This window comes from Eulemur rufifrons, chromosome 13, assembly GCF_041146395.1.
Source record: "Eulemur rufifrons isolate Redbay chromosome 13, OSU_ERuf_1, whole genome shotgun sequence".
NCBI classification, from domain to species: Eukaryota; Metazoa; Chordata; class Mammalia; order Primates; family Lemuridae; genus Eulemur; species Eulemur rufifrons.
In genome coordinates this window covers 4,175,566-4,194,073 of record NC_090995.1, presented here as the reverse complement: position 1 = coordinate 4,194,073, position 18,508 = coordinate 4,175,566, and the positions used below count along the sequence as shown (strand labels likewise).

General features: G+C 36.2%; 1 protein-coding gene across 6 annotated transcripts in view; it reads left to right on the top strand.

Annotated features, from left to right (window-relative positions):
- RAP1GDS1 (Rap1 GTPase-GDP dissociation stimulator 1) overlaps positions 1 to 18,508 on the top strand; it is a 134,327-nt gene that overhangs the window by 16,865 nt on the left and 98,954 nt on the right. For 4 of the 6 annotated variants that reach the window (XM_069485488.1, XM_069485486.1, XM_069485485.1 and 1 more), the window contains exon 2: positions 15,506 to 15,616. In XM_069485488.1, coding sequence (XP_069341589.1) covers positions 15,506 to 15,616 — 111 coding nt within the window. The remainder of the gene's footprint in view (positions 1 to 15,505; positions 15,617 to 18,508) is intronic. The other 2 variants (XM_069485487.1, XM_069485484.1) reach the window with 1 other exon arrangement.

The window sequence follows — 18,508 nt, the reverse complement described above, 5'->3', positions numbered from 1 at the left end:
TGTGGTTGCCTCCCTACAGATCCTTTCTGTCTTGCAGAATGAATCGCCCCGTCACCTGCTCCTTCACTTTCAGTGTCCCCCATTGCTTCTTCCAGCTGGATTTTCAGTTGATCAGAATGATGTAAGAAATCAGAGAGATAGAAGATAGGTTCTCTGCTCTTCCATAAACTGTGTCTAGCCTTTACTAAGCTCTTTATATTCCCATTTCATTTATACCCTTAAGGATACTATCATTATTGCTGAATAAGAACCAAAGAATAGATTCCAAATGAAAATGGAGGGGAAGGAGCCCATCTCATAGGGAACTAATACAAATTATAATACGGAAAACTTCAAGCCCAATTACCTAATAAGGACTTACCCAAACCAAGATCTGTTTTATTTTTTAGACTTCTTATTTTTGGCCCTTGAGCATTAAATACATTTTCTAGGGAAAGTGATGGCATGGCATTTTAAAAAGTCACCAGAGTACAATAGTGTTGCTAGACTGTTTCCAAGGAGTATTATTTTCCTATATCTTAGCATTTTCCAACATAAAATAATTCTTATAAAATTTAAAAGAATCATATGCAAAAGAATTATATAAAATCATATATAATTTTAAATTATTTTTACATATTATATAAAAGAATTATAAAAATTATGTAAAATAATTTCAGATAACTAGTAAATTCTGTTAATTTGTGGGGGTGAGAGTTTTATTTTTCTTAGTCAGAAAAAAGAAAACCCTAGGAATTGTACTTTTACAAAAAATTGCTTTCAGAACTGTGAGAAACCCACACTACCTAAAAATTATTTTTAAAAAGAAATTTGTCAGGTTTTTGTTGTTGTTGTTGTTTTTGAGACAGGATCTTACTCTGTTGCCTGGGCTGGAGTGCAGGGGCATCACCATAGCTCACTGCAGCCTCCAACTGTTGGCATCCAGTGATCGTCCTGCCTCTGCCTCCCAAATACCTGGGACTACGGGTGCACACTGCCATACCTGGCTAATTTTTTTATATTTTGTAGAGACAGGGTCTTGATATTGCCCAGGATAATCTCAAACTGCTGGCCTCAAATGATCCTTCTGCCTCGGCCTTGCAAAGTGCTAGGATTACAGGCCTGAGCCACCGCGCCAGCTGAAATTTTCAGGTTTTAAAAACCATATTCTTTACTTCTGAAAAATATTCCTGTTTGAGGATTCCTCTAGTAACTCCAGTACAAAAGATGGAACTGATCATTACAAGAAATCAAAATTTACATTTATATATTTATGCTTCACAGAAATGTAAATGTTAATTTGTCTTTAAAATTATAAAATACATTTAGTCCCAAAAATAAAATCAGAACAGAGAAAAAATTTATATGAATGATTGGTTTATTTTCTCTTTAGTTGAAAAAATGCATTTCTGGGAAGGGTAGTGTGGTGTTAAGCTCCAAGAAAGAATAACTGTTGGGTCACATTTTTGGCTTTTGTATGGTTTGTACAAAGCACCATCAGTCAAATCAGCAACATAAGACTACCATCATTAGGTATTACAAAACGTAACAAAATAAGTAGTTCAAGTAGTCATTTTCTGCTTTTGAAGAAGTTTAGTAGATAAAGAAATGAGTAATGGAAACAGATAAGGCCATAATTTGATTCTCAAAGGAGAAAACACTGACCCGTAAACTTTAAATAAGAGGACAGATCATATTTACTTTTTCAGCACCTAGTACAGCTTCTCTGGCATATGCAGGTGCTCTTTATAATGATTTGAAACTTTTTTTCTAATATTTACTTATCCAATTAAACATTTACTGGAAGTTAGAGTATATATCCAGCATTGTACCACCCTTGAGATACCATGGCAGGCAGTACTCCCCAGTGTATTTCATTGTGATTTTTTTTTTAGTCATATGTTCAGAGACAGACAGTTGTCACCTAGTACAGCTAGATAACATGGATTATAAATTCATTCTTGAAGGTTTTACATCTGTATAATAATGCAAGATACAGTACTTGCTTTGCACAGTTCTGATCTGCGTGACATCAGTGTGAGCTTCATTTACCTGTGCAGAGTGCTGACTACCTGCACAGTGAAAAGTGCCTGTACTGGGAAGACAGGCACGTCTGGATTGATTCCCACTTACAGGTGATAATGATAACACTTATTTCACAAGGCACCTATTCCACAAATTAGTTTGTAAATACTACATAAAGTTATATCCATATAATTTTTAATTTTCATTTCCAAAGCTAAAAACACAATCATTTTGGGATACTTTATCTTATATTCAGAGATAAAACCAAAGAGCATAATGCTATTTATTGTGCTATTTTAACCAAGCCCTGTTGTGAATATTAAGTTATTATAGCAGATTATATTTTCCCAAGGTGGTCACAAGAACATTTCTTGCCCCACATATTCTTCTAGAACTTGCCACGGCCCATTGAGAGTTGATGTCTAATTCTCCTATTGAATCTGAGCACGCTTATGACTCACTTGTAACCAGCAGAATGCAGTGGAAGTGATGCCCTGGGACTTCCTAGCCTAGGTCGTAAACGGCAATGCTGCTTCCTTCCGCCTTGTTCGTTGGCAGACTGGCCTGCCTGGAGCCCTGAGAACTCCGAGTACACTGAGGCTGTCGTGTTGTTAGGGAGCCAAGCCTCATGGAAAGGTCCCAGGTCTCAGGTCAGCAGTCCTAGTCTTCAAGCCTTTCCAGGCCAGTTACCAGACATGTGAGTGAATGAACCATTGGATGATTCAGATGATACCAGCCCCAGCCATTGAGTCACTCCCAGAGTCACCTCTAGTCTTTGATACTCTGTATCAAGGCCCTCGATCTCTAGAGTAGCGACAAGCCATCCTCAGGGTGCCCTTTGCGAATTCCTCATTGACAGAATCTGTGAGCATAATAAAATGTCTTTTGTTTCATGCTGGTAAGTTTGGGGTGGTTTGTTATATAACAACAATAATTGGAACAGTTATAAAACTTAAAAAGATACAGTTTCTCAGTAAGAAACATAGCTGTTGAAATTCATCAAAAATGGAAAATACCGGCCGGGCGCGGTGGCTCACGCCTGTAATCCTAGCACTCTGGGAGGCCGAGGCGGGTGGATTGCTCAAGGTCAGGAGTTCGAGACCAGACTGAGCGAGACCCCGTCTCTACTAAAAATAGAAAGACATTATATGGACACCTAAAAATCTATATAGAAAAAATTAGCCGGGCATAGTGGCGCATGCCTGTAGTCCCAGCTACTCGGGAGGCTGAGGCAGTAGGATCGCTTAAGCCCAGGAGTTTGAGGTTGCTGTGAGCTAGGCTGACGCCACGGCACTCACTCTAGCCTGGGCAACAAGAGTGAGACTCTGTCTCAACAAAAAAAAAAAAAATGGAAAATACCTGCTGAATAAACGTTTACTAAGCCTTTCTTCCATTTCAAGTGAAGATAGCTTAATAGAGAATTTTGCCTAGTAAGCAGCATTCTCCTATGGGGTTTTGTTTTGTTTTGTTTTGTTTTTACTTGTTCTTTATTCTGACAGTAATTCCCTTCAAGAAATATTAGTTGACTGTCTTAGCAGCCAGGAAAGAATTATGTATGTTTAAAAAGTGCTTCTCCTTTCACCATAGCTTTTAGTTTGGTTAATGAAAAACATCAGTTGGTGCTCTTAGATTCATAAGGACAGTTACTTATTAAAGTTTGTGTGTTCTCACCAACATAAGAGCCCAACAAAATTTCATAGGAATAGAGGAGTGTCGGTACTGATCTGTCCAACCGAAAATTTAGTTGTTATCCCTGATGTTAATTTTAGTGTTAATTTGTAGTCATAGCCTCATCGTTAGTATACTTGGCAAAATTGTTTTTAATCATATCTTTCTGACCACTTCTTGGAAGACAGTGGGTGTGGGTTTTCTAGATTGATAAACCACTGAATAAAATAATAACTTTGTCATAAAATTACCAAAGGATTTATTCCCGCTAAAATAAAATTAAAATTAAAAAATATTTTGCATCACAACATATTGTGAGAAACTTGAGGACAGAGCTGTGTTGTATTCATCTTTATATATTAATATTTAGCACTTAGTGCAGTGTTTGGTGGTTGATAGGCAGGTTAATTCATATTGTCGGAGTGGATAGAAGTTTGAGATTACCTTCTTAACTTATTAGTCACCTTATACGTAACATTCACGATCTTACAGATTATGATATTGTTCACTGAAAAGAGCTAATAGTCTTTTCTCATGTAACTCCTCATTTTTCTAAGAAGGCTACTCATGTATCTACATCAGTCTAGGCCCAATCACACAAACCACACAACGTTAAGTTTATGTGATACTTATCTTTTCTGGTTGGGAACATGAGGGCTGTAGATCAGAGAACAGTTTATTATTCACGGAGCATTTTAGTGCCAGTTCCCCAAGCCCAAATCTCAGCAGGTTGACAGTGAGAACTTGATGTCACCCTGCAGATGTCGCAGGGTTGCACCACAGGCAGGGAGCCCTAAAATTATGACGCTGGAAGCTTATAGGGTTGCAGGCACATCTGCCCATCCCAGAAATACACACCCCTTATCTTTATTTTGGAATTAAACAAATCCTTGAAGTGGATGCCTGAAAAGGAGGAAGGCATCTCTAGGTTTATTACCCTAAAAGTAAGCTAAAAGCAAATCACTGGGAAGAAGAGGGGAATTTTTTTTTCCTGTTATTAGCCTTGGATGTCTTCAGGGAGGGAGAAATATCATTATTATAGCTTATCAATTTCCTTTGCAGGAATGCCAAGAAATAGAGGGAGAATTGTCTTTCAACATAGCAATTTAAACAGGGGACATTTAATGTAAAATTATCAAGCCAGTAGTAGGAGAGTGACTATAAAAGGTGGACAGCAAACCCTAAAGGGTAAGCCAGGCCTGAGGGAGTGTATCCAAGGAAGGAGAAACTTAACTTCCTGGGAAAGGTGGGTTCTCACTAAAAGATTCAGTTTCAACCCTCTGGGTGGTGGAGAAATTCATTGGGTTAGCGAGGCCAGAGTTAATGGTCCACAGTCGCCTGGCCTGCGGGAACAACTCTATGGAGGACAAGCAAGCTGAAGTTGATGGTGAGCTCACGGAGAGAGTGGGATACACAGAGGAAGTTGACACCAGCCAACCAACACAGGCCTCCTTCTGCAGGAATCTCACGCGCTTCTGTGTACGATGTGGGCCAGAGTGGCTCTGGGTGGCCTGCGCCATGGGGCCTCCAGCCATGTGCTTCCAGGGCTGAGGAGATGGTGACCGGAGCTGGGGTACAGACATGAGCCGCCTGGGGACTCTCCTACACGGCGCTGCTGCCTGAGTTGAAAGGGGGAGCAAACACATGGTGAAAACTGTGACTTGCCGGCCTTTGGCACTGGAGAAAAGCATGCAGGCTGAGAAGGAAGGAGAGCACCTTCCTAGCCATTGACCTCTGTAGACAAAGCTTGGAGTCAGATCTGGCAAAGGAAAAATATTTAAAGGGTCCAGGTTCATTTTTTGCAGATCAGGCAATCCGGGTGAATTTGGAGCTGGGACAAACACATACAAGTTGATGACCGACATGATTTATTGCTTGAGTTTTATTTATTCCTTTTGAAATTTATTGTGCATCATAGCTTAAGGATATTGTCATTCTTTCTATTTTATTTATTTAATTTTTATCTAAATTGTCTCTTGTGTTTTATCTTAACCCTAAAAGTTCTTTTTCATTTCTGTAGCAGTATCCTGGGACAATATTTCCTTTGTGGGTTCAAAAAGGATAGTTCAGACAGTATTATTTTTATTAGATGTTAAAAATTCTTAATGTATTTAATATATGCCCATGTTAAGCTCATCTGTCACATTTATGACTACTGGGGCATATATAATTTTTCTCTGGTTGGCATTTTATTACCCAGGAACGTTGGTGTTGTCTAAAAATTTACAAATTTCAGCGTATGTTGTCTCTTCCATGTTATTAGGTTACTAAGTGAGACTCTGCTTTGCACCCATCTTAATGAAATACTTCCCTGTATATTTCTTCAGCTAAAGAAAGCCCCATTTATGTAGTTCTTGTCAATCTGTAATCTAGTTCTCTCTTATTACAAATCATTGTAGAACAGGGTCTTTACTTTCCCCACCGTTAGGCTTGATTAGTTACAACTTTGAATATGTTCTGGTAAAGAATCTTGCTCAAGACTGGAAATCTAAGTAGTTAACCTCAAACACTTCTCTTTATCCAATTTATATAGCCTGTTAAAATTCCCATACACTTTCAGGCAAAATTTCCTTTAATTGAAATTATATCTATTTGTCCCTTTCCTGGTCTTCCTCTGCTGTCAGGCATATCCTAGAGTATAGGGCAGGACTGGCCGGCAGGATACCGTTTACCCTTGAACCTAAGTGCCAGGAGCCAAAGCACCGTGGGCAGGCACTTGAGTAGTATCCTGGAGGAGTAGAAGTTTGCAGCTAAGATAGTAAGGCCAAGATCAGTGTACTAATCTGAGGGGCTAAATAGAGAATGTGAGCTAAGAGATTAAAAAATGGGGCCCCAGAAATGAGGAAGCACAGGATAATAGAGGAAACCATTAAGTCATTGTTCTGGAGGAATCCTGGTGACAAGAGTGCTGACAAAGGTGAGGTCTTAGGCTGACTTGCGGGCACACTGCAGGCATAAGGAGCTGGAGCCGGGCAAATACGGTTCAGGAAGTTATTTTTATTTTTATGTTTAGAAAGTTTCTCCTTTCTTATGAATGCAGTTAGCTTACCTATACAGAAGTGAAGTTTGAAAGTACTACATATAGTTTACGCTTTCCAGCATCTCCTGGAGCTACTCTTGTGTGTAGAGATTATTTCAACAGTTCTTTAACAGAGAAGCTATTTGTAATTGACAGATTGCGTATTTTCACCAACATTGTCCCAGTATACTTCTTGGGTTTCTTTAAAATTGTGCGACAGATTTCATCAAGCTTTGTTGATTTACTTACATTGATTTGCTAAGTTGGCTTATATTAATAACATCCTGGGTGTTGACCACTATTTGATATGAGTATCTTAAATCTTCCCATTTAGGAGACTGTTGAGAAGAAATCACCTTAATACTTTTCTTGGTCAATTCTGAGAGAAAGAATTAATCAAGCCTAGATGTCAGTGTGAATCACTATGTCATTTTTAGAAAGGACAGCGTATTAACTTAATAGCAATTTGTGCCATGCTATGCTAAAACTATATTTGATAGCTATAAAACAGTGAAATAATCTTTGAACTCTTGGTGAAAAGGTCTTTTGGCATTGTGTGAAATACAGTTTTATAAACTGTGTCTTGCTCTTACTCATTATGTTTTAATATTATAGTTGTGAAGATCATCTATCAGATTCTTGACCCTCTAATCAAACATGACAAGACTATAGTGTTTCTAGTTCATACTAAAATAGACTCTTAACTCCACTTAAGAATAAATAAAAAATGACTGCTGTAAAAGTTTATATCAGATTTATGAAATAAGTAGAGAAAAACTTACAGTGAAATGAAGTCATTGTTTTTAGTGTAGCCCATCTTAATAAAAATGTTTCTTAATCATGGTTATTTATGCCATAATGCATAGTAAAAGATGCAAGTGCAAGTAACTAAAAAACTAATGTAGGTTGTCAGGATTTATTACGTGTTCACTATAGTGAGTAGTAGTGTGAGTATCCTAGAAGAATTTCTCATTTAATAGTAGAACTGTACTAACAGAGTTTTATGTGCCTGGGACTATAAAACTAGCAAAATGAAAAATAGGTTGGTTAAATTCATCTGAGCCCTTAGAGTTTATGAAATCTTAAGTTTCTCTTTTTGTCTGAAGTGAGGGAGGGAAGTGATGTGAGAAGTCTAATTATAATCAACGTGCGGAATGAAAGAGGTGTAGCCACTGGATAGACGTGTGGCTAAGCAGTGAAAGGGCACAGAATTATTAATGCAATGTCTTTGCAACCCGGAGGACCATGCTGGGAGCACAGTCCCTGTGTATGAATAAGTATGACTACATGTTAAAGTAATATATTAGTGAATTAAGATAGATTTCAGGTGTGCAAAAGTTATAAAATTTAGTTTGGAGTTTTCATTTAATAGAACAGTTTTTACCTCGTAATTGTTTCTCTTTAAATGTTAGAAATGTTTCTAATTCTCCAAGTACTGCTTGCACATACGCACTCTGAACAGTTTTTGCGCAGCTATCTCTTTTTGGAACTTGTATATGTATATTCACTAAACATTTCACATTTAGGTACATTCCTATTGGACTGTGCTTCTGTAGAATTTAACCGTGGAAGCTAATTTAAAGAAAACAGCCCGTTCATGTTAGCTTGTTATTCTCTTTTTATTTCTCTGTAGTTTTTAATTCTGTGACCAAGTAATAATTATGAAGGTAGTAATACATAATTACATTTTAAATACTTTTTCTAAGCTCTTGGTTTTGTTTTTTCTAGCTTACATTTTGATAGCAAGCATCTTTAGCAGCAGTAGCAATTAAGAGAGGCATGATTTGTCTTTTTTAGATTGCTAGGAAATAAGTCCCTGTTTCTTCTGGATTTATTATGTGTATGTTTATATGAGCATCTCCCTCCAGCCTCAGGAGACTCATGGAGGGTTGCAAATGTATAAAGAGCCAAAAGGAAGGTTTAGATATTAAATTTAATTTTAGATGTAGTAGGCCATGAAATAATACAGTTTGAAACTATTTTCTCATTTGATCTTGTCTTGGAGGCCCGTATAAACATCAGAGAAGGGGCAGCAGGCTCTGTATTTGCTCCTTGTATACTTGCATGCGTAACTCTGGACATGGAAATGGGACAAATTATTCAGTTCTCACTAATGACAAAATTCTAAAATATATTGGAATAAATCTAACAATAAAGTCACAAGATCTATATACAAACAAAGTTTCACCGAGAGACTCAAAACAAGGTGTGAACAAAATGAAATACATACATGTAGTAGAAGGGAAGACTCCATAGTAAAAATGCAGTGATCCCCAAATAAAAATATAAGTTTAATGTAATTTCCATTATAAATCTGGGGAGTTCTTATTCATTTGTTCAGTCACTCATTCAGTCATTCACTCTGGAGTGGTTAGATGAAATGATTTTAAAGGTCTGATGGGAGAAAAAAATCTGAGAGAGGACCAAAACTGAAAAAAGAGCAGTGTGTCAGGATTAGCCTTACCAGGTACCAGAACGTTTTGTAATTACATCAATATGGTATTAGTGTAAGTAAGAATAGACAAAGATCACTGGAAAAAAGAGAGATTTCAGAAATACCTTTCTGTATGTAAGAGATGGAGGTGGTAGTTTAATTCAGTGAGTAAAAGATGGAATGTTAACAACTGTTCCTGACAGGAAAATAAAAGTAAACCCCAATCTTAGTCTATATATAAATTGAATTCCAGTGAATCAAATACTTAAATAAAAACTCAAAGAATCATAATATTACAAGACAATTGAGCCATTTTCTGGGCGCCAGAGACTGACTTAATCATGGCTGAGAATCCAGATGCTATAAAAGAAAATTAGGGGGAAAATGCATAACACAACTAGTAGATTAATGATAGATTTTAGGGGGAAAAGATTACGTAGAGGTAGGCAAAAGGTTAATGTCTATATTATACAATAAGAACAAGATAGACAAACCTATTTCAACACTAGGTGAAGGATGTGAATAAACACATTAGGAAAGCAAATCCAAGTGGCCAACAAACATGAAAATATGCTGACATTTATAGTGGTTAAAGAAATGAAAATTAAAATAACAATTACATATTACTTTAAACCCTTCAGACTGTTATCTCATAGAACTAAAAGTCTGTGTGCACCTTACAAAGATGTATATTGCACTGTTGTTACCAGTGACCAAAATGAAACACAATAAAAGAAAGTGAAACCTCTGCATGCAGAAACGGCTGACTACATTGTGCTGTGTCTGTATCATGGAGCATGTCACAGTTATTGAAAAGAATGAGTTAGAGCTATACAGATCGACTTGGAGTAATTTACAAGAGTTATTGAGTGAGAAAATTGAGATGCAGAAAAGTATGTATAAGATCCCATTTTAGTTAAAGCTCCCCAAACTTTCTGCATATCTATATGTGATTATGTGAGGAAAAAGACAGGAAAGCTTGAAAAATCTTAGTTCGTTGACCTATGAGTGGAGAGGTTGATGAAGATGAGGGGAAGAAGACCAAGCAAAAAAGGGAAAGATATTATCACATTTATGCATTTTAATTATACTTCATGTGTGTGTTTAAAGGAATTAAATAACATTGAAGAAAGAAAATTAGAAATAGACAATTCTCCTATTTATGGGTCACACCTGAATGCACAAGTTTTATTCATTATTTGATTCTGTTCAGCCATTTGTTGAATGCCTACTGTGTACAAGACAACATGGTGGGTATAGTAATATAGCAGTGACGGCTAATAATTATTATATCAACAGTCATAAACATTGGTTGATTGCTTACTCTGTGCTAGGACCACAACCTGATGGGATAGGTATTATTGTCATCTGTATTCTATGTATGAGAAGACAAAAAAAAAAAAAGTTTGCCTGAGATTATACAGGTTAAAGGTAGAGCCAGGATTTAAACCCAAATAGATCGACTCCAGAGACTGTGCTATTAATCTCTAAAATATGCCATCTTCTCTGTCTTTGAGTTGTTTGGTTATGGTGAAACCCGACTTGAATGTAAGTAATATAGCAAATAGTGAAATCAGTGCCATAATTGAGGTAGAAACAAAATTTGGAAGCCTGAAAAAGGAAGGGGGTTGATCTGACTGCAGGAACAGAAGATTTCATGTAAGAAATGGTGTATTTGTTGACTTTGCCACATAAGTAGCCAATCTGTATGTGGAAAATGTATAGAAAGGCATTTTAGAGAGGAGGAAATTAATTCGCACAATTGTAACAATAGAAGCGTGCCTGGGAAAAACATAGTAACCTAGTGGGACTGACACACCTGATGTTGTGTGAGAAAGTAATGGGAAATGAGGGCATAATGTCAGCTGAGGCTCTCAGTTTTCATGCAGAGTATTCTGGACTTTAGGCAATATTAAACCACTGAAGATTTTTGTGACAGTAGTGATGTGCTCTGGGAAGAACATGTTTCTGAGGTTTCTAGTCAGAATGAGTAGAAGAAGCTTGAGTTCCATAAAACTCAGAAACAATCTTTGTGTACTCATTCTAGCATCAAAAAAATAGGCTGTGCGCAGTGGCTCATACCTGTGAACCTAGAACTTTTGGAGGCCAAGGTGGGAGGATTGCTTGAGGCCAGGAGTTTGAGACCAGACTGTGCAACATAGCAAGACCCCACCTCTACAAAAAATTTAACAATTAGCCACATATGGTGGCACATGCCTCTAGTCCTAAGGCTGAGCCAGGAGGATTGCTTCAGCCTGGGAATTGGAAGTTGCAGGGAGCTGTGATCATGACATTGCACTCTGGTCTGGGCAATAGAGCAAGACCCTGTCTCTAAAAAAAAAACCAAAACAAAACAAGATAATTTTTTTGGTAGGAGGTAATAACTAGAGGAGACCTAAATCTTTTCTTAGTTTTTAAGTTCCTCGACTAGCAGAAATTTCATTAAAGGAAAGCAAAAACAAATACAAAATAAAATTTTTACCTCTCATCTAGTACAGTTTAATGGAAGACACAGTAGGCTAATTTGTTAAAAGATTTTGGATTTCAGACTGGCTCAGGACCAACTGTATAAACATATGTTAAACAGCAACAACAAAAGATATAAAGCTGAATTACAATATTGTAAACTGAAAATATTACATTTTTAAAATACAGTACTTTTCACTTGACATGCTAACAAAAACAATGATTTCTTCTTCATTACACAAGCTTTTAAAAATAGCTTCATTCTGTCAGATACTAAGCCCTTTAGATAAGTCAAACAGAATATTCAGGAGAGAGTATTATTTCTAGCTCCCTAAGCCAGGTGCCTCAAATTGACTTAATGCCATTCATTTTGAGATACATTTGAAATTCTTCCATTCATGCCTTGGCTACATTCTAGGTACTTAAACCACATTAGTACAGAAATAATTTTTCTTTTACATTTGATGTGAATAACGATGCTAGTAAAGCTTTGTTACTAAATAGTTGGGAAAATTACAGATTTAGAAAAAAAATTGAGTGACATTTGAAGAGGGGTAAAAGGTCTTAAACTTTCACAAGCTCAGTCAGCACTTCTTGTCATGTGCTTGTCTCCGATGGGTTTTGTCACTGATCGTGGTATAGTTGTCCAGAGATAACAAACACATTTATCTGTCTTTCCATGCATATACCTATTAACATGTAGTAAAGTGATGGAATTGACATTTTCAAATATAATATTTTAGGCCCAATAACTTTGGAAATAAAGCTGTCATTTCTGGATAATACTATGAGGAAGATAAACTGAAAAATGGTACCACAAATAACAAAGAATTTCAAGACTTAACTAGTTTAACTTGACACTGCCTTATGTTGAGACTGGCCCTTTGGGACAGTCTTTTGCTCACAGTCAAGTATATTCTTTAATGCTGGTGATGATAAGTACTTTTACAGCCAAGTTATTTAAATATTAAAAACAGCCTCACTTTTTCTTAAGATTGGTTTTAAAAAGAGGGGAACTGATAACTAAAAATTTAGGTGCTTTAAAAACTCCTTATTGCAATAAGTGCTTACAGACCAGTAAATAATTTGAGTTTCTACTTTATAAAAGAGAGAGATTGTAGCATAAAGAGCCTTTGGTGCCTAGTGGTATACAGGACTATAAGAGAAAAGAAAAGGCTTGGTAAGGCTGTTTGAAAGTTCTAGTGGGGGAAGTATAACTGCTTATATACCTTTGACGGGGGCTTTCGGGAAATGCTTGGAATGATAGCTAGCTGATTAGGGTTACCAGAAGTTGCAGTCAGATTTTATCCAAATGTAACAAGGCCTAACATGTGCAATTCTTTATATTGATAGGTAGGTAAAGGAATTGATCTAGCCAGCTGGATAAAGGAAGGAAAGACAGCATACCATCCTAACACTCTGGAGAACATGCATATATCAGGAAGAGAAAAGGACTCTGGGCAGAACCAAGGTCACCCTAACAGTTAAAGGGGCAGAGAGAGATCGATCTGTAGAAGGAGGCCAAAAACAAATGTTGAGAGACTGGCATTTTCAAGTTAAGAGAAGGTGTTCCAAAAATGGAAAAAGAGACAATTGGTGCAGAGAGATCAAACAAGAGGATTGAGAAAAATCCATTGGCTTTGTCAAGATATCATTTAAGACCTTTGCCAGACTAATTTTGTTAAACTTTCAGGGGATTTTGTTAGCTTACAGCTTTAAGAGCGATTAAGCAGTTAGGAAGTTGGAGACTCATAATTAATGACCTAAGTCAACTTTGCTTTAACCCTTTGAAGATGTCATGTTTTCTTTCACAAAACAAGCTAGACCGTAAGTTGTTGTATAGGAAAGAAATTATTCTTTTAAGAAAAAAATTTATTTTGGTTATTTAACACTTCTTTTTTTTTTTTTTTTTTTTTTTTTGTTGAGACAGAGTCTCACTTTGTTGCCCAGGCTAGAGTGAGTGCCGTGGCGTCAGCTTAGCTCACAGCAACCTCAGACTCCTCGGCTTAAGCGATCCTACTGCCTCAGCCTCCCGAGTAGCTGGGACTACAGGCATGCGCCACTATGCCCGGCTAATTTTTTCTATATAGATTTTTAGTTGTCCATATAATGTCTTTCCATTTTTAGTAGAGACGGGGTCTCGCTCAGGCTGGTCTCGAACTCCTGACCTTGAGCAATCCACCCGCCTCGGCCTCCCAGAGTGCTAGGATTACAGGCGTGAGCCACCGCGCCCGGCCCTGGTTATTTAACACTTCTTAGTGCTGAAATCTCCCATGGAAATTATCCATTTCTTCCTCTGCTTTCTGCCTTACTACCAGCCAGAGACTGAGAAATTTTCATTAGAACAATTTCAGTGTCTTATAAGTAAACATACAGAAACCTGTATTTTACACAAAAAATAATTTGGATGGTAAAGATTCACTATTGAGATTTACTGTCATGGTTTGAAGGAGTCCAAAAATAATACCTTCTGTTCCTTACCCAAGTTCAGAACACTGGTGATATGAGCAAATGAGTCGTCTGCTAGAATTTAAAATATCTGCTTTAAAATTGATAAAGTCTAACGTGAAGGACTCTCTTTGTATAGTCACAATGGGATTGCTAATACTTCACTGCTAAATTAAACATATTTACTAAAAAAAAACATATTTGCTGATTTCATCACTGGTGCAGCTGGACAGCCAAAGGTATAGGAGAACAGAAATTCTTACCTTTCCAAAAGAACAGGAACCCCAAAGGGGCTGAGCTAGGCATGTCCAGTTCCTCCTTCTCAGTTTATCAGATAAGTCGTTCTTCTGGAGAATGGAAATGCTCATTGATATTGTTTCAGATTTCACATGGCAACTAACTAACCTTTAGAGGACTCACACTTATCAAGTTTTAGTGTGTCAGCGAATATCCACAGTTATCTGAAAAGGCTACTCAAATACTCCTGTTTTCCGACTACGTATATATGTGAAGCTGAATTTTTTTTCCATCTTTTCAAGTAAAAACACATTAAAAAGATTGAATATAGAAGCAGGTATGAAAATCCAGTTATCTTCTATTGAGCTACATGTTACAGAGACTTGTAAAAATGTAAAACAATGCCACTCTTCTTGCTAATTGGTTTTGTTTTGGATATATACTTATTTTTCATTAAAAATGCTAATTATGTTAGTATGTAATAGGCATAAGATTATTACATTTAAACGAATTAAACTTTTCAAAGTTTCAGTTTTGATTTTTTTAATATGTTAAATATCTGCAGAAATAATGTGAATGAAAGCTCTTTGGGATTCTTAATAATTCTTAATGTAGAGAGGTTTTGAGAATTTATGGTCTAGAGGAATTCACATATAATTTAGGAGGAGACCATAGTTTTATATTCCAAAATGTGCATGTTTTGGCTTAAAGCAATACTTTGATGTGAGGTATTAATATTTTTCATATGGCAGTGTTAAAGTAGGTTTTGTAGTCATCACACTTTTTTTATTTGAAATCATGTTATTTTGAAACTTTTCTAAACCTTTTTTTTTTGTCTTTAAAATACAACAGAGGAAGTAAAACATGAAAACATATTTGTAAAGCCATATAATTTTTTGCAAACATTTAGTCTTTCTTAACCGTACCTGGTTAAGAACAAGCTCAATAGGGTATAGAAATACTGAAAAAAGATATTCTCTGATAATCTGTGGAATATTCCTGGTATGTTACACATATAGAGTGAATATTTTGTGCTTGAGTTAAACGGACAACGTTTTACTTAAAATTTTTGAAATAGTGCAGTCTAATGCTGTTTTGGAATGTATGTGAAGGTTGTTAATTCACAATAATGGAGACTTTTTACAGATTAGTGGTAACTGCTCATCCTTTTATCATGTAACATTTGATGGTTGTAAGATTGATGAGATTTCTGATTTTTGTTCTTTAAGCAGATAATCTCAGTGATACCTTAAAGAAGCTGAAGATAACAGCTGTCGACAAGACTGAGGACAGTTTAGAAGGATGCTTGGATTGTCTGCTTCAAGCCCTGGCTCAAAATAGTAAGTTTCATTATGTTTACTCAAATTCCAAACAAGAAAATTTAAATCACCAGTCATTCAGAAACTGGAATGTAGTTAAGCACATAACTTGTATTCACATAACTTGAATTCTTTAGAATCCTATCTTTGAATACTGAGGTGGTTTTATGTGGTTCCACCCTCCTACCCGCCCCCCCAGGGCTCAAAGCCAAGTTGATAGGCAAAAGAAAGGAAGAATTGGTTGATGGTAATGACATTAATACCAGTCCCAGAGAGAGGCCATTATTTCGTTCCTAACAGACAAGCATTGTAGTTGTTTTTCTTCTTAACACCTACATTTGTACTTTAAAAATAGATTGTGTTTATATGTTGGGAAGGAGAGAGAGAGAGGAGAAACAGAGGGGAAGTTTAAAACAGTTAAAAAATTTTTTCTGAGATCTTAAGGTCATATTTTTAAATAATTTTTCATTAAAATAATGTATATGCGTAGGTTAAATTGGAAAGAACCATCAACAGTCATCCAAAAATCTCTTGAAATTGAGCTAAGGCTTGATCTTTGGTGTTGTGGTAAATAATACTAGAGACGGAAATCACACAATTCTTCATTAACTAACACATTGTATTGTTGCATTTGACTTATATTTCTATTGACTAATTTCTGTGTTATCACTGTGAACAGACGGGTGTAGGATGATTTTTGTTACTGTAATTCGGCTTGGTTGTACTATGGTTTGTGCTATACTTGTGTTTAATTATGGCATTGTCTAATCCTGGGATTAGATCACGTAGCTGACAAAGAGTTAAGGGGAAATTATATATTGTTAAGGTTTCAATTTCCAGCACTAGATATGTGTTTTAATTTTAATTTTTTAGTAAATTGTGATTAAAAAGCCTAAAAAATTGATTGCTGTACTCTTCATCAAAAAAGCATATTTTAGGCCGGGCGCAGTGGCTCACGCCTGTAATCCTAGCACTCTGGGAGGCCGAGGTGGGTGGATCGTTTGAGCTCAGGAGTTCAAGACCAGCCTGAGCAAGAGCGAGACCCCGTCTCTACTAAAAATAGAAAGAAATTATATGGACAACTAACAATATATACAGAAAAAATTAGCCGGGCATGGTGGTGCATGCCTATAGTCCCAACTACTCGGGAGGCTGAGGCAGGAGGATCGCTTGAGCCCAGGAGTTTGAGGTTGCTGTGAGCGAGGCTGATGCCATGACACTCTAGCCCGGGCAACAGAGTGAGACGCTGTCTCAAAAAAAAAAAAGCAAAAAAAGCATATTTTAAAGCTAGCTTTTAAAAATTCTTTTTCTGTAGTTTTTTCTTTTGATATCATAACTCTGTCAAGCTATTTAATTGTAGAGATAATAGAGAAGGAGTTTGAAACAAGGAGGGGTCAGTAAGAACATCTGGATAAAACTCCAGATGTAAAGAAAAAAGGCAGGAAAGGAGATTAGCACAGTGCTATCCATTATAGTAAATATAATACAAGTGGCTGTTTAAATTTAATAAAATTAAACAAAATTTAAAATTAAGTTCCTTAGTGTCACTATTCAGTAGCCATATTTGGCAGGTAACTGCCTTATTGGGGATTATAAATATAAAACATTCCTGTGATCACAGAAAGTTCTTTTAGATAGCAATGGTGTAGAACTAGAAGGAACCACATTATACCCTAATTTTTACATGTGCCTATTTAGGCAGCTTTACATGATAATGTAATTTGCCTAAGTAAGTTGAATGTCTCTAGTTTATTTTTTTGAAAAGTTTTTTGATAACCTTCTTTTGTTTTCAATGGCCCATTTTTTCTCTCTGTTAGAAAAAAGTAGAACTTTCTAAGCAGACCATTTGCTTTAGAAATTGAAGGACATGAAAGTGATGTCCCTGGTTACATGTAGAAGGTTGCTCAGTTCTCTCCTGGAAGGCCTGGAAGACAGAGAGATGAAGTTGAAGGGAAATCAAGAAAAGAGGAAGAAAAAACTTAAAGCTTTTTAAAGTACAGATTCAAGAAGTACTGAGAAGCACATGATTATTAGATTAAATTTCAGGCCCATTGTGGGCATATTAACTGAACCTATTTATTGAAAATGATCTTGAAATTATACATCACAAGATGTTAAGGCCACATAACCACAAGGTATTAACAAAAAAACAATAAACTCACCCAATTTAACTTCCCAGGAAGGGAACGTCTTGTTAACAGTCTGAAACAAAATTTATAAATATTCTCATATCAAGACTGCTCACACAAAAGAATTTGACATTGGAGTTCATGCAGATGTCTTTGGCTTGAGAGTTACCTCTATCATTGGAGCACCTACTATGTGTAGCACAGGGCAGAAAACTGTATGTATCTGATCTCTCTTATAGTCCCATGAGGTGTAGGTATTGTTACCATCATTTAATGAACGAGGAAACAGATTTAGTAAGGTTATTTGCCTTGCTCTGGTAGAATTCAGAGTTTGGATTTGAACACTTAGTTTACAAAATAAAAAATTATAATCTGATAAAATGAAGCTTTTTGCTGAATTTATATAATGTGAAACTGTTCCAAGAAGCTAGTTTTAATATCATCTTAAATTTTTGCTTTTTCTTTAAAATAGTTCCAAATTTTTGCTCAAGAGGGTAAGTCCTTTTTTTTTGTACTATACAATGATATATTTATTTTATAGGTATTTATTGATATACTTCATAAAATTAACATACAGCTTTTAAATAAGAAAAAGTAAAAATTTACCAGTAAGATGTTTGTTTTTTGCATTCTTCCCTGAATAAAGTGATTGATCCATTGCTACTTCCGTCCTCTTAAAGGCAAAATTATAAAGCATTTTAGTTGGATGAATTTGTACTTGCTTTTTTAATACAGAAACCTTCTAGTTTCATAATTCTTCCTTAGTGTCAGGTGTTTTAACTAA